The 24,419-nt window shown below is 45.8% G+C and overlaps 4 protein-coding genes across 4 annotated transcripts in view; 1 reads left to right on the top strand and 3 right to left on the bottom strand.

Annotated features, from left to right (window-relative positions):
* Positions 1-5,791, top strand: part of LOC106815974 (mesoderm-specific transcript protein-like) — a 10,287-nt gene extending 4,496 nt beyond the window's left edge. The window contains exons 4-10 of the mRNA XM_014820510.1: positions 678-751; positions 1,091-1,131; positions 1,672-1,739; positions 3,954-4,055; positions 4,491-4,567; positions 4,806-4,866; positions 5,163-5,791. Coding sequence (XP_014675996.1) covers positions 678-751; positions 1,091-1,131; positions 1,672-1,739; positions 3,954-4,055; positions 4,491-4,567; positions 4,806-4,866; positions 5,163-5,295 — 556 coding nt within the window. The 3' untranslated portion in view covers positions 5,296-5,791. The remainder of the gene's footprint in view (positions 1-677; positions 752-1,090; positions 1,132-1,671; positions 1,740-3,953; positions 4,056-4,490; positions 4,568-4,805; positions 4,867-5,162) is intronic.
* A 1,639-nt stretch (positions 5,792-7,430) lies between these two features.
* Positions 7,431-9,480, bottom strand: LOC106815973 (hepatocyte growth factor receptor-like). The gene is made up of 4 exons (XM_014820508.1): positions 9,473-9,480; positions 8,753-8,915; positions 8,368-8,504; positions 7,431-7,990 (listed from the first exon to the last, which is right to left on the bottom strand). The coding sequence occupies exons 1-4, from the start codon at positions 9,478-9,480 to the stop codon at positions 7,780-7,782; spliced, it is 519 nt and encodes a 172-aa protein (XP_014675994.1). The 3' UTR covers positions 7,431-7,779.
* Positions 9,481-10,598: 1,118 nt separating this feature from the next.
* LOC106815972 (ubiquitin carboxyl-terminal hydrolase 19-like) lies at positions 10,599-15,691 on the bottom strand. The gene is made up of 6 exons (XM_014820507.1): positions 15,640-15,691; positions 15,112-15,258; positions 14,702-14,771; positions 14,036-14,188; positions 12,625-12,791; positions 10,599-10,984 (listed from the first exon to the last, which is right to left on the bottom strand). The coding sequence occupies exons 1-6, from the start codon at positions 15,689-15,691 to the stop codon at positions 10,599-10,601; spliced, it is 975 nt and encodes a 324-aa protein (XP_014675993.1).
* A 1,322-nt stretch (positions 15,692-17,013) lies between these two features.
* Positions 17,014-20,121, bottom strand: LOC106815971 (ubiquitin carboxyl-terminal hydrolase 19-like). The gene is made up of 5 exons (XM_014820506.1): positions 20,049-20,121; positions 18,824-18,918; positions 17,894-18,073; positions 17,296-17,439; positions 17,014-17,170 (listed from the first exon to the last, which is right to left on the bottom strand). Exons 1-5 carry the CDS (start codon positions 20,091-20,093, stop codon positions 17,014-17,016), a joined length of 621 nt encoding a protein of 206 aa, XP_014675992.1. The 5' UTR covers positions 20,094-20,121.
* Between the last annotated feature and the right edge of the window lie 4,298 nt (positions 20,122-24,419).

Here is a 24,419-nt window from a genome sequence, read left to right as displayed (position 1 = left end):
CTCCAGGTGAGTCCTTGTTAGTGACAGGTAGTGAGTGTCTAGATGAGCTTTCGTTAGTCACAGGTAGGGAGTGTCCAGGTGAGCTCTCATTAGTCACAGGCTGTCAGTGACCAGGTGAGTCCTCGTTAGTGACAGGCTGTCAGTGACCAGGTGAGTCCTTGTTAGTGACAGGTAGTGAGTGTCTAGATGAGCTTTCGTTAGTCACAGGTAGGGAGTGTCCAGGTGAGCTCTCATTAGTCACAGGCTGTCAGTGACCAGGTGAGTCCTCGTTAGTGACAGGTAGTGAGTGTCCAGGTGAGTCCTCGTTAGTGACAGGTAGTGAGTGTACAGGTGAGCTCTCATTAGGTTAGTTCTATTCATAACTCACAAGTGACCAGTAGAGCGCCTGCTAGTAGCATGTCTTGCCGCGAAGCTTTTCGCAATTTTTAATCAGAAACTTGATTGCAGTCATATTGTGTGTGTGTGTGTGTGTGTGTGTGTGTGTGTGCGTGCGTGAGTGCGTGCATGCGTGCGTGCATGTGTGAGAGATCGGGTGACAGATCGCATTAAGATGACATTGTTAGTTCAACCATGCGGATGATTACTTATAATTGTTGCAGGGAAAATTCACCCTGTAGCCTAAGCCTGCTGTAAGTGCTTCTAGAGTGTCGTGCTTGAGCCTCACTTTGTTTTTTCAGGTACAACGAGAGACAGCAGAATGAGAGGCTTCCAGCGGGAATCCTGATCAAAAGTCTCTGCCTCACAAACGGAGGTAAGACTTGGCAACACGGATTCGACACTGTAACGGGACTTGAATGGTCGGGGTTTGAAGTTAGTCATGCGATTATGCCAAATGTGATTTTATTTTTGAGAAATAACGAGCTCAAAATTCCCTCACGTGCAAAATTTACTGGCTGATGAACTGAGCATTGAATGCAGTTTGACGGTTTGTGTCACAGTCTTGATAAGTATTCCTCCTTTAATTATGTAGGTGTGTTTCCTTTAATTATGTAGGTGTGTTTCCTGAGACCCACCATCCAAAGCTGATCCAGAAGGTAGGCACTGTATTGTGTTCTAGATTTTTAAATTTCGTTTTACTTATTTGTTGTAGGCATCTTTCCTGAAACAAACTTCCCTAAGTTTACTCAGAAGGTGAGTAGGAAGAGGGCTAGTGCCTTGGTTAGGTACTGTTTACCACTAGACGGAGTGAGGTAATCTTTGGGATAGCCACAAGACTAACGAGTGGGTTTAGATTTGGGATAACTGATAGATTTGACGATGATTAGGTTTTGAAATAGCTTGTAAGTTAGGCAGTGGATGAGATTTTCGAGTAGCTGATTGGTTAGGTGCTAGGTGAGATGTTAGGGTAGCTAATAGGGAATCTGCTATTGTAGCTGATGTGTTAGCTTTCTGAGCTAACAAGGTGAGTGTATCACACAAACACCTGTGAATGAGTAAATGAGTATTATAATTAAATAGTAAATATATTATATAAAAATAATACTATAGTGAATGAGTATCCTAATTGGTCCGTGTTTCCCCTTACATTGTCATGTGAATCTAACCCAGCCAATCACTCGGTCAGGAGAAACCACATGATATATATATACTACAAGTAGTTACTATCGTACACTGTGATGAAACCCATGTATACTAGAGCTGACCTGATGCTTGTCTATGTTAATGTTTCAGGCGCTGATGCTGCCATATGTCGGGCCAACCATTGGCTATGTCATGAATTACTTCACCTTCCGCAGGGAGTAAGTATATAGATATATAGTATCAGGGGTTAATAAGGACAAATCGTCATTATTTATTGTCAAATTGTTAATTGTCAAATTGTCATTATTAACCCTTGACTGTATATAGATCTCATTTGAAACTCCTTAGCTCTTAGAGCTTCATTCAGTCATCACCCTCTCCCGTAAGATGATTTATTCATTCATTTATCACCCCTCCTCCGTAAGATGCAAATCACACACAGTAGCTCTTGGAGCTTCATTCCTTAGTCACCCCTCCTTCGTAAGATGCAAATCTCACACGGTAGCTCTTAGAGCTTTATTCTTTCATCACCCCTCCCCGTAAGATGTGAATCATACACGGTTGCATGCTCTTAGAGCTTCATTCAGTCATCACCCCTCCTCCATAAGATGTCAACTATACACAGTACTTAGCTCTTGTAGTTTTATTCTTTCATCACCCCTTCCCAGTAAGATGCGAATTGCACACGGTCCACGCACTTAATGCACTTAAATGCGAACAATATTCCTAATAACTATATCACACACTGAATCTCTTGTGCTCCAACAACATACAGCAAGTAATACATATAGAGTAATACATAACAGTAGTAGTACAATATTTTTCTGAAATGCAACTAACCCTGAATTGAATGGGGACCACTATGAACAGAGACGTACAGCTTTCCGATGCTTACGGACCTACGGAACGTATATAGAATCAGAAGTAGATAACTACAGCTGATTACTAAATAAACAGTTGTACTCGTAGCTTAGTTAAAAGCAGTACAAAAACTGACGCATCAATTTATCGTAAAAGTAAGAATTAGGATGCAAGCTGCGAAAATAAACGCGGGAGTTACTTCCTGGGTACTCACATGACATATGAGAACAATATTATAGATACTCTGGCAACTTTCGACAGTCGAATGGAGCAATCGCGCTTTCATATTTTCAACAGCAGGGGGCAGCAGCTGCCGAATACCGATTTCGATTCTGCTATTCATAGAATTTTGGTTTCATACGCGCTATTCCTAGAATTTTGGTTTCAGACGCGGAAGTATACGCGGAATCAATATATATAACGAACACAAGGAACGAAGGGGGACAGGACAAGAAAACTATATATATTTAAATACAGCTAATGCTTAAGTTATATGAGGATGAGGATGAGAATGTAGGTTAGTTGACAGGTTATAGAGGAGCTGAGAAAGAGAAGCACCCCTCCCACACACACAGGGTTGGCTACATTGTATGTATATTATATATATATATATATTGTATATAATATACAATGTATATATATGTACATATTGCAGACTGACAAAGCTTAGGTTCCCGGCGTTTCAATTATTACATGATTGGTGTCCACAGATTTCCTACCTTACGTGATTCATTTGAAACTCGCTGCAGGAATCAGCATTCAATGAAATTACATTTGAGAGAATGACCCACCGCTAAATACCAGTGCTGACTTCTCATCGTCAACATGGATTTATTGCTCCAGCATCTATTGCGACGAGTCGTGCTAGCTCCGCATTGGCAGAGTAGCGTTTACCACCTCGTGGTGGGCATTCCGTGCACGCACTGAAATGCTAAGCAAATCTTTTCGGTGTGCTGCGGCATCTGAGTGGAATAATTTACCGCTTGACGTTCGAGATGCCCCCCCCCCACCATTTCTTCTTTTAAAGTCTATCTAAAGATAATCTTGCCCTATCAATAGGGCCCATTGTGCTCTACTTACCCCGTACAATTTTAGTCTAAGTACTTCAACTCTTATTGTGTATTTATTTAATATTTAACTGTTCTATTGCTGTGAGACGGCCATGTGGAAGATTGGTCTGCGTCATTTTATTGTGTCTGTACCTAACATGTTTTACCGTCGTTACATAAAGTTTTTACTTACATTCATACTGTGAGGTGATCTGCTCTGCATACTGTAGGGTATAACCGTAGATTCACTCGTGTTTACAGTGAGTGGGGGGCATGTGAAATTCAGCTGCTGTTTAGCAATCAACCACTACAGTTAGCTCCTTTCGGGCAACGCTGCTGTACACTGTCTCCGGTGTTCCTCATTAAAAGCAAATTAATTCGTAAGCGGATCGGCGGCTGCTCTTTGCGATCGTCATGTGTTAGATCGTGCGCAAACGTGCAATGAATACATGTGACAACATTCGACGTTATAATGTCGACGTGTAACACGTGTAATTTACTTCTTGCTTGCGTGCGCTACAGACTCGGTCACGTGTTTGGAGCGACGACGCAGCCGACGGACGCGGAGTTTGCAGACTTCTGGGCGGCGGTCAGGTACAAAGATCAGAACCTTGTCATTCACAGGTATGCCGCGAAGTATCTCCGTCACTTCTATTTATTTAGTTTCATTTTATCAGCATTGTCGATTAAATTGCTTAACTAATAATGTTACCTCCAAAATGTAATTCATAAGTGTAAATAAAGTAATTTTAATTGAATTAAATTGAATTGAATTGAAGAATGGTCTCCTGAATGTCTCTTCAATGTCTCACTCTCTCATGGGGGTCTCCCCTCTGACGTCACACTGTCTTGCTGGCAATCACTCGAATGCTGATGTCTCTTATTAGACACTGAGTTCATGTAAGTCGTTGATGAAATTTTTAGAATCATCTTTGAATGCAGTGAGATACGAGAAATGAAGGGATTGTAAAGGAAAAAGTGGTCATGCATCTAGCCACGTTGTTATGCTTTTCTGTTTTTCACAAACATATTTTGTAACCTTGACAACCATTGATGCAGGCTGATTGGCTACATTCCGGAGAGAAGAGCGAATCGGGACAGATGGGTTGAAGCGATCCAGAAAACCTCCATTCCACGTGAGTCTCACACTCGTCTGAACCGAGGATTCACTGTTTGTCGGACCAAATTGTTAGCATTGCCTATGTCATGACATCATAGGCTGATGACAGCAGATATCTGAAAGTACTTCGTTAATGTGGATACATGATATATTCCTACAAGTCATCCTCTTAATCGTATAAAATTCAGGTGACTGCTTTATTATTGATCATTGTTAGTAATTTAACATGCGTGTTTATCGATCTATTATTTCAGTATTGATGATCTATGGGCCAGCTGACATCATCAATCCGCCACCGTTTGCAGATTATTACAGGCAAGCGCCATCTTGTGTCTGTAAACAGTAATATTGAAATTGTTTTCTCAGCTATTAAATAACAGGCATATTAACAGGTGACATGCTGTTCACAGTAATAGCATACAATTCTAGCTGTCAGTATCTCCGTGTGCACATGTACCAGGGATGAATTCTCTGCAATGTAGTAGTATGATCTATCTGATCTATTTGTAGATAAATCAACCCTCTATATACATATTATATATATATACATGGATATTGACAGTTTGTGAAAATGGCAAATGTGTGACCTTACTTTACTATCTGGTCACCAGGAGGACGGTAGCGAATTCGGCGCTGGTAGAACTGGAGTCGCACGTAGCACACTACCCTCAGTGGGAAGATCCGCACGCATTTGCTGATGCCTACTTCCGTTTCCTGGACGGGTTGCCAACGGCAACGACATAGTGCGATCCACTCTACTCCCACGTAGGAAATTACGGGAGATGTTTGATGCATATGATAGTTTATATCGTTGATTCGTTGCAAATTTTATATGATTTTTTTTATATATTGGATATATTATATTTTGAGAAGGCATTTTCTGGTTGGTGAGGTTTGGTTTGCCTTGGACCAAATGTCAGTTGTTTTGTAGGAATGATCATAAATTGAAAATAAATTTACAGGTGCTGGTCTGAGATAATTTTGTCAGTGGTATTATCTGTTAGTCATCTCAATCTTAAGAATATTTAAAAAATTCCGTAAGTATCAGGTTAATAAGAATATTTCATTCAACCATGTAAAGGCAAACATTGTCCAAATGAATACGATTAGTTTAATTTATGTCAGCTATGCTTTTTTAAAGCGAGTATTGTTTTGCTAAATCGAATGAACAACGAGCCAAGAAGAGAAACGTGATGTTTGCTTAACGTTTTGTTACATTAAATACTTTTATTAAACAATACGTAGTCTTCGTAGGCCTACAGTATGTCGTGTATAATTCAGCTACGATTGTCGTAATCACATAACATATGAGGGCGCCACTGCAGCCCATGGGTAGAGATCATCCAATGAAGGTTGCTAGCAGATCAAGTATGAGTTTCATCATCGTCCAGCCATGCCCAACGTCATCTGGGGCTGGCCAGTACAACCCCATCCCCACTCCCCCACTATCATCTATGGAGCACTCCACCACTCCACCACTATGGAGCCTCTGCAATGACATCCATTTATCACAACGGAAGAACGCACAACAGACAACGGACAATGGAAGGACGACGGACTCCAGGACTCAAGGACCCAGGACCAAGGATGAAGGATGCGCGAATATAGGCATGTTACACGACTAATCACATAACTTTAGCGCGAGTAATTATTATATGTTTTCACATAATATTTGTGAACGGTTAAAAATTTTTCGCAAGGTAATTGTAATAGACCTGCTATACAATGACGATCACGAAAACATATACCTATTAGTATTTAAATAGTATCACTAGCTTTCAGCTTTTATTATATAACGAATGGCAAATAGTTTCACATGCCTCAGTAACCAAGGTTGCATAGATTCTCTTTTCGAAATTATTTTACAGTTACAAAAAAACTTTTTTTGCCATATAAATTAGGCCTCATAACTTTCATTTGGCGGGGGGAAGTATAATGACGGACCTTCTCGGCCGTGGTAATTTTTATGTTAAACTTAGAGAAGTGTCACGACTATGTTAGAATTTAACTATGTATGCCATCAGGTCCTTTGGACAATTAAAAAACATAGGTGACGCTTCTTACAAGTTTAACGACAGTTCAACAGCCTAGATAGAACGCAGGCCTTCTGTGAATCTATGCAATCTGCGGTAAAAATGTAGGCAGGTGATATAAAAAAAGGCATAAAATCACAGGTATCACCCTCTTGTCCGCTCACCTTTTCGTCACAGTACCCTCCAGTCCAAAAAAAAGCGCGACCTAACGAATGACGCAAGATAAGTCGCGACCTAACGAATGACGCAAGATAAGTCGCGACCTAACGAATGACGCAAGATAAGTCGCGACCTAACGAATGACGCAAGATAAGTCGCGACCCACACATTTTGTATAAATATAGCAGTATTTTTGAGTAAGAGGCAGAGTCGACCGAGTAATATAGTATATATCACGTACAATCTACACTCGCATCACGCGTGTAGATAAACATATGCATGAGATACGCGTGAACGAAAAAAACACGTACACAAAACTTAAAAATCTTTGCTCCACTACATTCAAAACAGCATTGTTCACGCAGTAATGTAACGCCGTAACCGCAGTAACAGCATTGCTTCACGCAGTAATGTTAACCCCGATACCGCGCAGTAACAGTAATGTTCACGCATTAGATTCATTCTATCATAACCGACATATTAAAACCACTCGCATATGCAGCTTCATCTGAAGACAGACAAGAGTCAATAACTAAGACCACGTTAGGCTCAGCAAGAACAAGTCGCACCAGCTACACGAACACACGCCTGCCCATTAAACTATATATTATATCTCGCATAGTACTATATATAGTATATATATACGTTAAGGGGCTGTTGTTCTGTAGCTGGTGCGGACTTGTTCTTGCTGCCAGTGTACAAAACCTACGAAACACGCTGATACGGACGATGTGAGTAAAATTATTAAATTATTAAATAAGTAGTTGAGTTGTAATTGAGTAAAGTGTTAAATTATTTTCCCAAACGCACGCACGCACGCACGCACGCACGCACCACATATATATCACGTACAAGCTACACGCGCATCACGCGTGTAGATAAACGAAAAAACACGTACACAAAACCTTAAAAATCTTTGCTCTTGGGTATCTGAATGTTGATGTACTGCACGACCGTTCCGTCGGCCGCATCGGCGCCCCCTGGCGAGCTGTCGGGTATCCGAATGTTGATGTACCGCCCGCGCGCACGCTCGCCACTACACGACCGTGCCGTCGGCCGCATCGGCGCCCCCTGGCGAGCTGTCGGGTATCTGAATGTTGATGTACTGCACGTCGCCGATGCTGACGCGCTGCGACGAGCGGTGGTTCTCCGACGACAGCAGGAAGCTGCGGATCTCGTCGACGATGTGCTGGAACTGCGGCCGCTCGTTGGGGGCCGTCGCCCAGCATCGCTGCATCAACTCGTGCCTGAGACAAGCAGCGAGACAAAGTCAGCAGTTAGTCGCCATGACGACGAAGCGTGGCGGATGCTGGGGTTGCTAAGATGTGGATGCTAGCAACAAGATGTGGGAGCGACGGTGTGTAACTCCTCATGGATGCTGAGGATGCTAGGAACAAGATCTGGGAGCGAACTCATCAGGGATGCTGAGGATGCTAGCAACAAGATCTGGGAGCGTACCATATCACTCAGAAATTTTAATATTTTAACTGCTCAACAGTCAACACTATTGCATTTACCCGAATTTTTCTACATGAAAAAGACTGTCTTCAGTACCATTTATTTCTATTTGAATTACATGCAATAAAGATTTAATAATAATAATAATAATAATGATAATACGTACAGTGGTTTCGGACAGTACGATGGCTGTGGCATGCGGCGGCCCGACTTCAGGTAGCCGAGGATGTCCCAGTTGTCGACTTCCGGGTAGGGGCAGACACCTCGTGTGAGTAACTCCCACAGAACGACACCATACGACCACTGCAACAACAACGCATACCATCCATCACCACGTGCAACACAGCGATCTGTCATGTTTCATCCCCTCCCTTCCCCTCTCTCCCCCTCTTCCTTTTTCCCTCCCTTCCCCTCTCTCCCCCTCCTTTTTCCATCCCTTCCCCTCTCTCCCCTCTCTTCCTTTTTCTCTCCCTTCCCCTCTCTCCCCTCTCTTCCTTTTTCTCTCCCTTCCCCTCTCTCCCCCTCTTCCTTTGCCTGCACCGCGCACATACCACGTCGCTCCTCGTGTCGTAGGTGCCCTTCTCAAGGCTCTCTATCGCCATCCACTTGACAGGAAGCTTGGCTTTCTTGTCCTTTGCGCTGTAGTAGTCACGCTCGTAGATGTCGCGCGACAAGCCGAAGTCAGCGACCTTCACCACGAGGTTCTCGTCAAGCCTGCAGCGACAGAGAGACGCTTTTTATTAAACAATACGTAGTCTTCGTAGGCCTACAGTATGTCGTGTATAATTCAGCTACGATTGTCGTAATCACATAACATATGAGGGCGCCACTGCAGCCCACGGGTAGAGATCATCCAATGAAGGTTGCTAGCAGATCAAGTATGAGTCTCTAGCAACAAGTAGCACGTGAATAACTTGCTCGCTGGAGGTAAAGTAACTATTAACACACAGCAGTGTACCATCACTTCGCTACTGACAGTAAACTTCACAGCGTAGTTGTAAACGACCAATTCGAACGATCTCTGTCAAAAAGCAACAGATTATAGCTAACAATACCCTGAACAACGGGGGGGGGGGAAACACATTCGAAAACGTTGATATGATGAAAACTGTATATAAAATTTCACGCGCATACACGGATGCGCAACGTCTGGAAAACGCACGTAGTCTAGGAATACATGAGGAATATTGGATAGAAAGATACAAACGGGTCTTCCGTGTTTCCATAAGATCATAAAGTCATCGACAGTCATCAAAACATACGATGCTAACCCTTTCATGATGCATCTACTAACAGTTGAACAGGGTAAGAAGTATTCAGTAGTACTTTCACCGTATAGTATTCGCACGGCGTTCGACACATCTTCTAAAGTTCAAACATTTTACGATGTCTCTGATAACCCTGCTATAGTTCGACTTGCGGGTTAGAATGCGACGAATCAAAATGGACACAGATGAGCCAGTGTTGCCACTCTTTCTGGTAGTAACGAGTATAAATGCGAGAAAAAAAAGCGGGAGGGGGATTGTTAAAAATTCACAAACAGTGTAAAATTCATTGAAACCTATCACATTGTAAACTATACAATACTCGTACATCTGAATAAATAGCACTTATTTATATGTAACACGTAACACTTGAATACAACCTTGTTTTAATGACTCACGTTCTCAGACTCACGTTCTCAAACTCACGTTTTCCTTACTCCGCCCGAGATAATTTAATTTAAGGATATAAATCTTTTCAATGCTGCACCGCATTATACTAGTTCACCCAGTTCTACCTGGCGATACTCTCACTTAAAGCCTTGCAGCTCTGCCACGGACCCTAAGCTTTTTTTACACATGTGTGGCAACCATTCAGTTCAATAGCAAGAATAAACGGTAATCCCAAAAATATGCATCCGTGTGCCAACGACGTCTAGAAAAACTCGCGAGGAGCAAGTCAGCAACAGAACACCGTTACAACACAATTAAAATGTGACCGGCGATTGTTAAACTAAAGAGACAAAAGTATCCGCCGGAACCCTGTCGGATAGTATGGTGGTAGGGGGCGCCACGTCCTGCGCTGCTTGTTTCGGTCAACCCAAGAAACGCCGCTCGCACACTGGATAGGTGCGATGATGAAGAGGGCACCACATGTCTACCAGCCTTTCCTTCAGCCACGCGTACAGGGGGCAGCACGATTCCACCGGCCGTGTGCGTTACCTTACTCGACAGCGTGTACACAAGGGGGCGCTGCATGCATGCTGGGGGTGCTGCATGCATGCAGGGGGCGCTGCATGCATGCTGGGGCGCTGCTGCTCAGGGCGATGCATGCGGGGGCGCTGCATGCAGCAGGGCGGCGCCTGCGCATGCATGCTGGGGCGCTGGCATGCATGCTGGGGCGCTGGCATGCATGCTAGGGGCGCTGCATGCACAGGGGCTGCAGGCAACGCGATGTCAGTCGACGGTAATCCATGTCTGTGTAGACAGGTCCTTCTCCGAGTCTTCCAACGGCGAGTCCGACTCCACAGATGGCGCCACGTGCGACTCGACGGCCGAGTTCTTTCGGCGGTTCTCGTCTGTTTCGACGGCGAACGGCGTCATCGTCGTCATCATCGTCATGGCGAGAGGTGGCGCGAGTGAGCGGCGGGAAATGTCGCCGGCGCCCGGGGGGAGGGGCCGGGAAGGGCGGGGTGGTGGCTGCCTTGCGTCTGCGTGGTAGAAGCAGGAGGTAGGCAGACTTGGCGCAAGCGTTCCTCTCTAACATCGTACGACGTGGCTGTCGTCGGAAGAGAGCGCCATCTAAGATAAAACAAAAGCGCACTGTAACAGAGTGGCAGTCTTAAATGACGGGCACGGTGCATGCAATGTAGGCATGCTTCCCACTGGCATACCCGTTGACATAGACGCCCCCAGCCCCCGCGTGTAGCGGCGACATACGTAGCTGTGCGTAGTATTATCTTATACATGTTATAGTAGATTAGTATTATAATATAATAAGATATATGTAGGATGTAAGTAGTATATCCTAATAGTCATTAATATATAGTAATAATTGTAATATAGGATCTATGTAGATATGTATGTAGTAGATATCTATTGGTATATAGCATATAATATTATAGTATATTGTACTATAGTATATTAATAGTAGTATAGATATTAGTATCATGGATGTTAATAAGGTATATAAGGATATTAGTATAGCTAAGTATATAACATATAGTATATAGTATACTAACTATAGTATATAGTATATATACATACTAGCATATAGTATATATGCAATGTAAAAGTACTAGTAATATAACAGTGCTCGAAATAAGCGTTGTCGCGGTTTGTCCGAGACACCCAGACATTTGTGGCGACAACCTAGCCAGTCTGCGAGACATTGTCCGGTGGAACAACCAAGAAAAAAGTTGACGAAAAAAACGGCCTTTATTTATGTTTTTCTCAGGGGTTCTACCATGAGGCATTATAGCTGGCGCCCGCCATTAATACTATGGTGTGAGGACAAGCAACGCATACCAGCTGCTATTTCCAAGCACTGGTATATGTGTCTTTTTCTGAGTTTATGAGAGGTGAACGTCAGTTCATTGGAACAGCAAACAGCAGTTCCCCCCTACATTTTGGTATTTTCCTATTCGCATTATATTTTGAATTTTTCCGATGGCTTTGCCCATGGCAAACAAACAACATGCAGTGGGGATTCTATGTTGGCCGAAAGTTCAAAAAAAGTAGAATTTGTTGGTAGTCAGAATGAAGGCTGTACATGTACTCAAAAGTGCTGGCAAAATACCATTCTCCTGCGATCATCTACTACATTTTCAAAATTTTCTGGGGAGGACGCCCCCATCCCGTTTGTTTTTTCACCCTCCCTTGGTAATCCCAGAGCCCGCCACTGAAGCATTAATATCTTGGGAGGCACGAGAACAATGAAACAATGTCGCCTATTTCACATGGCACCCAAACAAATGATTGAGAGATGAAGGTAGATGAGGCTTGTAGGGTGTGAGAGGGGCAGGCGGAGGCTAGCCATTAAAATTATTAAGTCATCCACTATTTGCGCAGTTGTGCTGTTTTTTTGGCACCCTTGTTAAAAAATCCTGGCTACCGCGACTGTTTTTGGGTGTTTATTCTGACCATATTATTATGATTGAAAATAGGAGATTTGGGGATTTTTTTTTTGGGACAACGAAATTGTTGGCGGACAACCTGATTTGAGCCTGGGTTAGTCCGCAGGGACAACCAGCAATTGTTTTTTTCTTATTTCGGAGCATGTATAAAGATAATAGTATCATATAATATATAATATATAGGATATAGTAGGCTACTACCTACATGTAGTAAAACAGTGAGTAGCATAGGCAGCAAACAGCCAGGAGGGCGCGAGGAACGCTCGAGGGAGAGTAGAGAGTTCAGCAGAACACACGAACACTCACCCAGACTACTCTTACGACTGTCCAGTAAGTCGGGCAAGCGGCTATACGTCGTGTAGTGGCCACCTAGGATGTTGCCATGGTGATTGACAACAGCATACAGATCATAGATGGGCACCGGGTCGCCGGGCTGCAGTCGGGTACACCAGTATGGACTCAGGTCCAGCCCTCTGAAGCAGAGAAATATATAATAGGCTAGCATTGCAGTGAGGATTCAGTGAATATATGGTTGGAATCAACAAGCATTACCACTATTATGCCCATTATCAATTTTCTTCATCATCACGCAGAATCATTATCATACCTTAGTCGTGCAGCACATCATTACCGATCATTACCATCATTATTCGATCATCGTCACATCATCATCATCAGTCGTCACCCATCATCCTGCATCATCGTGCATCGTCATTCACCAGAATCAGCATCAGCGACACATTAAGCATCTCCATAGATTTGCCTCAAAGTAACGCTCACATACCGTCAAAGGTCACAACACTCCAACACAACATAACAGCAACACACACTCACACAGGTACACACACATACATCACGCGCACGCATGCCAACACAGCAGTAGAATCTTCTCTCTCCACGACGCAGCCCCACACACACACACACAGGCAGTAGATATCTCTCCCCGAGCGGACGCACGCACACCACACACACACACACATCACACACACACCGCAGTAGACTTTTCTTCCTAACATGGCAGGCACACACACACTCCACCAGCGATAAGATATCTCTCCAGCGGCGCGCCAGAGGCACGCGCACACATACACACAGCAGTAGATCCTCTCTCCCACATGTAGGCAGCCGACACACAGGCAGTAGATCTCTCTCCCACACGGCACGCGACGCAACGCACGCACAACAAGCATTTTAGATTTTCTGCACTACAGTGCGACACAACTACAACGCTCGCGACGCACAGCGTAGATCTCTCTCCCAACCTACGCAGCAGCGACACACAGCAGTAGATCTTTCTCCTACATGCACACACGCTCGCACGCACAGCGGTAGATCTCTCTCCCACACCCACGCACGCACACACACAGCAGTAGATCTTTCTCCTACATGCACACACGCTCGCACGCACAGCGGTAGATCTCTCTCCCAACACCAGCCGGTCATCACACACGACAGCAGTAGACTCTGCTGCCCGACATGCACAACGCTGCAACGGCGCAGCGGGTAGATCTGTCTCCCAGCCGCCACGCACGCACACACACAGCAGTAGATCTCTCTCTACATGCCACACAGTTCGGCAGCTCGCCGAGCACAGCGGTCAGATCTTCTCCCACACCACGCCGCGCACACACACAGCAGTAGATCTCTCTTCTACAATGCACACACGCTCGTGTCGCTGCACGCACTGCGACAGCAGCCTGCCGCACAGCACACACACCTGATTGGATAGACGACCATCTTGTCTATCTTGTCTCGCCAGATGAGGTTCTTGAAGGAGAATCGCTTCAGCTGGACAATGAGGATCGTAGGCAGACGCCACAGAGACATCTGCTTCGTAGCCTCGCGGTGGGCCTTGCACCGCGGGCAGAACCTAACGAGAGACGACATCGTGTGAAAGACTGGACTCAAGACTCCACAGAGATCCAGAGAGCGAGGACCCGGAAAGAAGAAGAGCGAGAGAGAGGGGGAGAGAGAGAGAAACGGAGACAGCGAAAGAGAGGGGGAGAGAGAGAGAAACGGAGACAGCGAAAGAGAGGGGGAGAGAGAGAGAAACGGAGACAGAGAGAGAGGGGAAGAGAGAGAGTGGAAGAGAGAAAGTGGAAAAGAGAGAGAGATATAGAGTGAAAGAGTGAGAGAGAGAGAGAGAGAGAGAGAGAGAGCGAGAGAAAGGGAGAGAGGGAGAGAAGTGTGCGGGTGTACATGATTTTGTTACATACTCTCCTATTCAGTAACGTAAATGGGACCATACACCCAATGTAAAAATCAGTGAAAAAGAGTGAAAAATCAGTGAGAAAGAGTGAAGAATCAGTGAGAAAGAGTGAAGAATCAGTGCAATAGCCATCCGACCGTATCGTAGGTGGCGCCACAGTAACCGGCATCTTACCACGCTTCCTCTGGACTCAGCTTCTCCGGTTCCGTGAAGATGCTTAGACATTGCTCCAGCGTTATCTGTTCTGTAGAGATATATAAAGGAATAAGTGAGACATTGCTCCAGCGTTATCTGTTCTGTAGAGATATATAAAGGAATAAGTGAGACATCGTAGAAGTGGGAACGTCTCGTATAAAGAGTCACGTCTCGTATCAAGGCCTGAGAATCTGAGAACGATTTCTGAAGTACCACTTATTAAAACAAAATATTTACAAATGAAATAGAGTTATCGTCATTTCAATCATCGCTTCACAGATGCCCTACAAACACAAACTCCAATTCCCCGTACTAAAAAAAAAACTAAAAAAACGGACGGTCGCGGCGGACGTTTTCGCGAGTCGGACGCCAGGGGGCGCCGCGCTTACTGGCGTCGGCAGGGTCGACGTCGCAGCCGTCGTTGTCGTAGTCGAGCTCCTTGGACTGGACCATCACCCAGCCTGCGAGCTTCTCCCTGTTGTTCCAGTCCATCGCCAGCAGCCGCCTGCATCCCGTCAGCTCCAACACTCCGTCACCTGCAACGACGACGAAGACGACGCGGAGAGGTCACACATCACTCGCCGCCGGTGCCGCGCGCTGCTATTGGTTGCTAGTAACGCGCACTGCTATTGGTTGTTAGTAACGCGCACTGCTATTGGTTGTTAGTAACATACGCCGCTACTGGTTGCTGTACCGCGCGCTGCTATTGGTTGCTAGTAACGCGCACTGCTATTGGTTGTTAGTAACGTACGCCGCTATTGGTTTCTAGTATTGCGGGATGCTATTGGTTGCTGTACCGCGGGCTGCGATTGGTTGCTAGTACTGTAGGCTGCGATTGGTTGTTACTACTGCTTAGAGGAAGAACATGTCATGAGCGCAGGGCTGAGCGACGGGAGAGCACGCGAGTCATGCGAGACACATTGACCGGTCGGGTTTCAGATATCCACTCTCAATCGCTCTGCTAAACATATCGGGGAACCTCGGTATTTCAGCTACTACAATGTGGCCCCGTTATAACGCGATCGTTGAGGTCCATAAAATGTCATTGCGAAAAAAGCGGGGTTGCGCTAAATCGGAGTTCACACGAACAATGTGAATGAAACAGTTCTATACAGTCATGTACACAACATGCACAGAGCAACAAGTCATGTAAACTCATTTAGTTGCGCGATCTATAGGCAATCGTCGCTTCGACCTAAGGCCGGCTTAACTGAACAAAAATCCGGGGGCGCTTAAAATCGGGGTTTCACTGTGCTTACTGTTGAGCGTCTTGACGACCACCTCCCTCTCTCCATCAGACTTATTCACCAGAACTCCCTTGTAGACGCAGCCAAAGTGACCTGTACGAGCAAGCGTTGTTAACACATAACAGCGAGGGTTTCTTATACATAAGAGGCACAGTGGCGCACCGCCGTTGTCAAATTTAACATTGCCGTTGTGAAAATGCTCCTGTGTTTATTTACCCGCCATTGTCAAAATGGTGTCAACCCAAAAATAAATAGATCACCACGTGCTTCTGTCATATTTAGATTGCCATGTGTGTTTATTGAGTCATGTGACTTGGGGTCTACCCTTTTCCTACAGCCTACGGCACGCTTTATCCTTAACCTTGAATCCATCATGCGCGTTTTTTCCCAAATTTCCCCAAAGGCCATTACCTCCTTTGTCTAATTTACCCTCAAAAGAACCCCTGCATAGCCATAGCACCAAATGCAATGCCTCATCCTGTGATTCACAGGCAGCTAAGAAACACATTGAATGAAGCGAAATCATTCACGTCGATTATCGATCATTTCAGGAGTTAATAATGACAAATAATTTGTCAATAATAATTAAATTAAATAAAATTAAATAATTTGTCAATAATAATTTGACAATAATTTGTCATTATTAACTCCCGATCATTTCTTACACTTTGTCGTTAACCAACACGAATCCATCCATCGGCTCCACGCAGTTCAACCCGCGGTCATGAACAAACCACACGAACCACACAACACAGTCACTCGTCTCGCTGCACCGTGAGTGTACGTGGCGCCCCCTACCTTGTCCGATGACGTCACCGAGGATGACGCGGTCGCGATCGATGAACTGGTCGCGGAGCAGCAACCCCATCTCCTCGTCCGGCTCCCCGGCGCCCCCGCACGCCTCTCCATCGCCCTCCCCGCCGCGCAGCCTCGGCACCAGTCCGTAGTCTGAGACATGTGAGACAAGGCGAGACTGGGTTACTGAGACATGTGAGACAAGGCAAGACTGGGTTACTGAGACATGTGAGACAAGGCAAGACTGGGTTACTGAGACATGTGAGACAATAGGCTGCACAGAGATGAGGACGAGGATGAGCTGGGATGCTGAGTCCCCCCTGCCGCCGCTGCCGCCGCCGCCGCCGCCCCCGTCTGATCATTCTGCAGAAGCTTAACCGGGGGCTGGAACACGTTCACAGAGTACCTGCAAACAAGAAATCTCCGCATGTTAAACAGCTGCATGATGTAATACAGCAGGGTTAGGAAATAACGAGGCAGCCAGTAAGTTTTTGCCTGTAGCAAGTGTAGAATGCCAGCTGCTACGCTCACCTGGAGTAAGCCTCCATGTACTGACACAGGTTGGAGAAGGTTGCGCGCGACCGTGGCAGACTGACGACAAACGGACATCCGACGATGTCCGGCATCTCCTTACAACTCTGTTTGTGCTGCGACCAATGAGAGCGCTGGCACTGCCTGCAACGTGACGACGACACCGTCATAAAGTTAAGCGTGCGCGGCAAATCTGTTATCTCTCTCATCGTAACGGCTATTTATCAACGCGTGATAACGATGATAATAATAATAATAATAACAACATAAACAATAATAATAACAAGAAGAATAAGAAAAAGAAAAAAGAAGAAGAATAACTATACCGGTGACAAATTTATAACGATGGTTACCATAATAATATGTTACCATAATTGGTTATCAATAATAATTACGACAATATTATTATTAATATTATAATGAACATGCTAATAACGGTGGAATAACCGTGCTAATAACGGTGGATGTTCCCATGCTTACTGGTCGCAGTAGGCAGCTTTGTAGCACTTCACAACAATATTAACAACAACAACAACAACAACAACAACAACAACAATAATAATAATAATAATAAAACAATGAGTATTCTCATGCTTACTGGTCGCAGTAGGCGGCTCTGTAGCACTTTGCGCAGCGTTTAAGGCGGCTGCTGCTTTCGTATTCTCGGCGACAGAAGCTGCAGCGATTGGCTCCCTGCGACACGTGCTCGATCGCGCGCTGAATGACGAACACTTCCACGATGGGCTCGCCTGCCAGCGCCTCCGATAGAACCTCAAACCTGTAAGATAGACGCCAGATGCTAACTTATAGCTGTGTTATATACCAGCTGCTAGCATAATCCCATGTTATGTGCCAGCGCCTCCGACAGAACCTATATATATAGACCAAAAATCTACTTTCACTTTATTTCTTCGCAATTTGCAATGGTTCAATGATGTTTTATTTGATGATAAGTCGAGTACTGTCAATTATTGATAGGTCCGACGGACTTTCTGCTTGGAAATTGCGAAGGTCCAAGCGTAAAATCGGCAGGTCCCGGACCTCGGACTTGCCCTATTTTCAGCCCCTGCACCAGATGCTAACATAATACCACGTTATATGCCAGCGCCTCCGATAGAACCTCAAACCTGCGACAGACGCCAGATGTTATTATAAACCCATGTGATATTTCATCTGCTGGCATAATCCTGGGTTATATCTCATTTGCTTACATCTCACCTAACCCATGTCATGTACCAGTTTCTAACTTATACCTATGGTATATCTCACCTGATAACATAAACCCACGTCTTTAATGTACAAGAAACAAGTGCAAACCTGGTCACACACAGCAGAGTGCAGTGCTACATACGAGACGCAAGCTAAAACCCGTGACAACAGCTACGAAACATGTCAGACACGGTAAGAGAACAGGTCCTCAACTCGAGCTATCGTCACACAGCCTACATTTCTGCCCGCTCAACGACCCATCATCGAAAACGTTCGTTTCGCGTTTCGCGACGATGCAACAGATCTCGCGCGCACTCACACGAACAGGATGTCGGTCGGTACGGGGCTGCCCAATGTTGCACCACGGGAGAAGAACTTGTGGATCTTGCCTTTGTACATTTCGAATATCCTTTGCTGCAAAAAAAAAATCGAGAACGTACGCACAAATGATTAAAGAACACACGTGTGCTGTGCCGTGAATGCTCATTACTGCAACAGTGTAAGATTACCAGCTGCTGTGCCCACCCTTGCTCAGGGGTAGAAATGAACTTTTGAACAAGGGAGTCCAACGGACTCCCTGCCCTCTAAAAGAGGGAGTCCGCGGCAAAATGAGGGAGTCCGCAGTCTGAAGTTCAAAATTAAAGAATAACAACAATAACGCATGTGCTTATTTTGAAGATTCATGCGGTTGCACGTCTGCCAAATTTTCTTTGGACATTTGCTGAAAAAATACGGTCATTCCGCGAGGCCGTGCTCTGGAACAAACTAGTTAGTATAGTATGGCAGAATTTTCAGGGAGTCACACGGACTCTAAACCGTTAATTTCGCACCCTGCTTGATGCAGTATCTTTGCTGGTACACTGCAGGAATCGGTGAAGCCACGCTCATAATACGCATCACAATGCGGACTACGAAAATACGTACAGACGTAAGACCACGACACCGCTCGCCAACCACCCACTCGGTGCGCATCCCAGCATGTGCCAACTACCAAAGTTCTCACATCGAGCGAATACAACAATCGAGCTGAGATAACCGAGACGAGCTAGCCGCGCCACGACCTGCGAGTGTGGCGCCCTCTGCCGAGCGATCGCGACCACCGCTCAGGTTTTTCACGCGCAGCTCCGTCTCGCGACAACACGCAGGGATAGAAATGAACTTTTGAACAAAGGAGTCCAACGGACTCCCTGCCCTCAAAAAGAGGGAGTCCGTAGCAAAATGAGGGAGTCTGCAGTCTGAATTTCAAAACTAACGCATAACAACAATAACGCATGTGCTTATTTTGAAGATTCGTGATTCATGCGATGTACGTCTGCCAAATTTTCTTTGGACATTTGCTGAAAAAATACGGTAATTCGCAAGGCCGTGTTCTGGAACGAACTACTACTAGTTAGTATAACATAATTTTCAGGGAGTCACACGGACTCCTGCATATGTCAAATCAGGGAGTCCGACAGTAAATCAGGAAGTATTTGACTCCGGACTCGCGTTGATTTTGCACCCTGACGCGGCATCCGTCACCCCCCCCCCCCCATCGTACTCACGCAGTGAGGGTGAACTCCCGTCTTCGTGTAGACTTGTTCCATCATCTCTTCCACGGTCGCGTCCACCGACAGCCTCAGTTAAGGTCGATCTGTCATTATTAAATGCCATGCGATGGCCTTGTGAAATGGAATTGACTCCCAAGTTTTTGCTTTTCGTCAACAGGGATGAGAAGTTTCTATCGATGCATGAAGACACAGACAAAGACACTCTTTTCTCCTGGCACCGTCATGCCCTAAAGGTGAGTTCATGCATCACGTTAATCATCTTAATCGCTCAACCATCTCACCGCTTATTAGTCCGCGAGAGAGCAGCCGGTTATGATGCTCTAGGCAGTTATTACTCTGACGTAACCTCCCTTACTTCACGCCTTGTGATCTGGGAATTTCCATGTGCATAATACCGGAGTATGGAGCCTAACACGAGATCCAGCCATGGAAATTTAAAAACTATTTCATATAAAATTTATATTAAATTATTATTGGATTATCAATAATTATATGTATTGTGAATCAATCAGCTAATTTAATATATTAATATATTCTATAATAATAAATTATATATTATTCAGATTATATGCGTAGAAATTATAATCAAAAATCTAAAAATATTAACGAAACCTTCCTTGTCCTTAGCAATGCAGCCGACCGCCTGCATACCTATACCCTGCCCATGCTAACTCTTATCCTGCTGCCGCCGCGCGCGTGCTTCCCGTTCCCGCAGGGCAGCCGCCGTGAACGTAGCTGAGTGCAAGCTACAGGCACGACAACGGAATGTTGGAGGTCACACTTGAGCAAGGGGAGAGCAACACTGGCCAACGCTCGAAGGCCCATCCGTAAAACGTACGAGTCCACGCACCTAAAACCTGTAACAGCTTCTTCCCGCCCTCGCCCCCCTATACCCCGCCAAGATTGTAACGAAATCGAACTCATAAGCACCTTATGGCTCAGGCGCTGCCACGGCCGCCCAGAGGTCGGTTTAATCTATTGGCTCCAATAACATCACATGAGAAATATCAACGTATTAACGAATACCTTTCCAATACCGTCTTACGAAACTATTCTGCTGACACAGATCATGTTCTTAGTATGCTGCAGGCTCTTACTGTAACTAGAAGCTAGTGATAGCTGATCGAGTTATTCTCTCTGAACGCTTATTATCGTTATAACATCACGTCCAGTATGTTACATTTTTTGCATTTTCATCGCTTAGGCTGGCAGGCGGCGGCGGCGGCGCGGCGCGCGCCACCAGTCCCTTGTAACACGTGGATCCCAGCGCAGGCTAACGCTTGTGGAGAAGTGCGCTACGCCTACACGAGGAACAGTCAGGACAACGGGAATCGGACAGTAATGCATCAAGGTAGCTGGCATCTCCCGCCGGTCCTCACTCTGTCGGCCTCCATGTTAACACTACCCAACCAACTTGTTAGCCAACCTGCCATAACACCTACTAATGCTACGCATCCCTCGAAACCCTCACATTTTAAGATATTATTCTGCTGGCATGAACGCCTTCTCCCTTCTTACAGCTGAATCTTTACATAAACATAAACTTCACACAATTGTTACAGCCATATCGCTACATGGAACCACCTTTCTTCCAATTGTTCCTAGCCGATAGCCGACGTGCATGGTCTCGCCTATCACAAGCGCGTGTCACCCCCCTCAAGGCGACGAGCCTGGTGTTGGCGCCGGGTTTACTGGTCTCGACAATCTAGGGAAACACGTGCTTTTAATGAACAGTGTTGCTCAGGCGCTGCGAACACATGGAGATTCCCGCGATCAACTTCTAGGTGCAGCGAACAACGCCGTTTTCAAACTACCCGCAATGTTCTGGCATCACTTCCTATGTGCGCGGAACACACGCAACCGTGTGTTCAAAACTTTAAAACGTAATGTTCAGTGATTACTTCCTGCGTGAACAACGAGCATGTTCATGTGCCACCATGTGAGTTTAGGGCTCACTTCCTTGGTGAACAGCATGCGTTTTCAAACCTTTATACGTGAATTCAGCAGTTACTTCCAAGGTGAACAATGGTCGTGCTCAAGCGTTAAAACGTAAATTCCGGGCACACTGTCTAAATGAAGAGTGGGTGTGTTCAAGTGGCTAAAACCTCATAGTTTCAGTGATCACCTTTCTAGGTGCGTGAAGCACTATGCGTGTTCGAAACTTAAAACGCTACTACAAGGACGTTTACAAAGTGAACAGCCGCGTGTGATGTTGCGGGTGTTGTCGTTGCGAGGGAAGGTATCCAGAACGGATTAACACGGAAACCCGCTTGGCATAGGAGGGCTAAGCTGGCCGTCGGCGTTTCGCGTGGCTGGTCACACAAGGTTCTATGGTCGGCAGCTCACCGCTCCTACCCTCCATCGAAAACTCAAGGTAAGCCATGAGTGCAAACCGCGTTTTACCCCTGTCCAGCCCGCTCGCTCGCTCGCTCGTATGCGAATGCTTCATGCGCATGTCAGTTCCGTTTGCCGTGTTGGTGCAAGGTTGTATGGCTCCGCACTCACCCTCCTAAACCCTCCATCGAAAACTCAAGTGAAGCTGTTATAAGTGGCAAGCCCCGCTCTAAACTCCCCCCCGCTCTCAACTTAGCTTGCTGCAAATGCTTCTGTTCGGTCCATGGGTTGTCAGCTATTTAACATCGATGCTTTCTTTTGGCGATGGAAGAAAGCTGGATGGAAGTATGTTCATTCTGCATATACTGTAAGAAAGAAGTACGTTGGCTAATATATAATACAATATATCGTATGTAAAATATAATTGGTATGTAAACTATAATTATACATACAATAGTTATACGTAATATATATCTGAAACAATATACCTGCCCCGCGAAATTGGTGACATCTGCCTGATAGCCGGCTCTGTGACTGGCTTGGGAAGTGTCGTGTAGCTCTAGGAAGTGAGTTAGGGAAGTAGGAGTGGGACGTGGGGTATGTCTGTACACTGCAGTGTGGGCACGCCGGCAAGGCAGGTAGGGGCATCGGGCTGTCTGTAATCTGTGTGTGTGCATGTTACAGCACCTGGTCTCACTGGAAGGCGAACCAAAATTAACGGGATTCGCTGCACCACGACGCGCAGGAGTTTATGCGGCCTTTCTGGCTCGACGGACTGCACGAGGTACGTTCTCTGTCTTCTCCGTCCACCAGGTGGAGCGCTGTGACTGCAGCGGGGTACGCCGCCTCTCATCCTCAATCGTCACAAGATGGAGCTGGTGGGAAGCAAGAAATATCGGAAGCGAGACATGCAAAACTTTAGTTTGCCTTTACGTCGGAAGTCATGTCTGTTTGCATTTCCTCTTTGTGGATTCCTTACTGTGGGTATCCTTTTATTGTCGGGTTTTTTCTATGGTGTCTTTACTTATGGATTCCTTCTTGCTTGGTTCCATTCTTGTCGCGATCCCTTCTTGGATGGGTTTTCTTCTTCCCGGGCCAGCGGATGCCAGTACCCTCTCCCTTATCCTGTCACTCTCTGGCAGAACTTTGAACCGTGTTAAGAGAAGCCTAGCGTGGGTGGATCCCGAGCGACCAGAGTCTGAGCGTTTCGGATGCGGAAGCTGCGCACGACATGTGGATATCTAACCGGCAGCGAACAACTCCTTGCATCGGTAGCCTGTTTCCAGGACAGTACAAGTCTCCAAGCTGGGGTGCTGCCCCGCCCGCCCTGGCTGCGGCTGTCTGTGCAAGGTAAGCAACCCATGTTAGACTAGGTATAATGTCTGTTGTGCTCGTGGTGTGAGAAGGTTAAAAGAAATGATACAAGAGGCTACATACAGTTCACAGGGCCTGTTGGTGCCTTTGCTGACAGGGTTTTGGTTTCATGGACAAATACAAGTCGGCTTGGTATCTTGTGTGTAGAAAGAATAAAGAACTGAATCCTAAGGACAAAAAACGGTGTACAGTGATGGTGACAGCGGTACTAGGTATTTCACCAGAACAAATGTAGTTTCAGTGTTAGTTCCGCGCGTATCTTTGATGGGATTACAGGCTTTGAATGCTACACCGTCTTGGCCAGAGCCGACGTCGTTTGTAGAGCCCTTCACTGCCACCATAACGTAGTTGACAACGGTGTTTCAAATGTTCGACGACATTCTGCAATCCGTTTGCTCTACCATCTCCGTGCCACTGCGAAGAAAAATACGCATATTACGATCTTCTTTTTTCTCTAACGAAGATCCGTAAATGTTCGACCCCGCAGGGTGAGTACCAGAGAAGAGTGGAGGCAGAGGAGAGGAGGAGGGGCAGGAAGGAGGAGAGGAGGAGGTGGAGGAGTAGGAGGAGGGAGGAGGAGGGAGGAAGGAGGAGGAGGAGGAGTTGAGTATACGAAATTGCGGCACGTCATTTGGCTGGGCTTTTGGTTGTGTTTTG

This window comes from Priapulus caudatus, unplaced genomic scaffold, assembly GCF_000485595.1.
Source record: "Priapulus caudatus unplaced genomic scaffold, Priapulus_caudatus-5.0.1 Scaffold1251, whole genome shotgun sequence".
In the NCBI taxonomy this organism is placed as follows: Eukaryota; Metazoa; Priapulida; class Priapulimorpha; order Priapulimorphida; family Priapulidae; genus Priapulus; species Priapulus caudatus.
The sequence above is the reverse complement of the archived record's forward strand: the minus strand, read 5'-3'. Positions and strand labels throughout refer to the sequence as shown.

Coding starts and splice junctions, on each gene's coding strand:
- LOC106815973 (XM_014820508.1), bottom strand. Junction 8,505..8,752: donor ACGACACGAGGAGCGACGTG/GTATGTGCGCGG, acceptor TTGTTGTTGCAG/TGGTCGTATGGTGTCGTTCT. Junction 7,991..8,367: donor TCGTACTGTCCGAAACCACT/GTACGTATTATC, acceptor TGCTTGTCTCAG/GCACGAGTTGATGCAGCGAT.
- LOC106815972 (XM_014820507.1), bottom strand. CDS start 15,691: ATGTTTAGCAGAGCGATTGAGAGTGGATATCTGAAACCCGACCGGTCA. Junction 14,772..15,111: donor CGTCGACCCTGCCGACGCCA/GTAAGCGCGGCG, acceptor ATATCTCTACAG/AACAGATAACGCTGGAGCAA. Junction 12,792..14,035: donor ATGGTCGTCTATCCAATCAG/GTGTGTGTGCTG, acceptor TCTCTGCTTCAG/AGGGCTGGACCTGAGTCCAT.
- LOC106815971 (XM_014820506.1), bottom strand. CDS start 20,093: ATGATGGAACAAGTCTACACGAAGACGGGAGTTCACCCTCACTGC. Junction 18,919..20,048: donor CGGGAGTTCACCCTCACTGC/GTGAGTACGATG, acceptor TTTTTTTTGCAG/CAAAGGATATTCGAAATGTA. Junction 17,171..17,295: donor TACATGGAGGCTTACTCCAG/GTGAGCGTAGCA, acceptor TCTTGTTTGCAG/GTACTCTGTGAACGTGTTCC.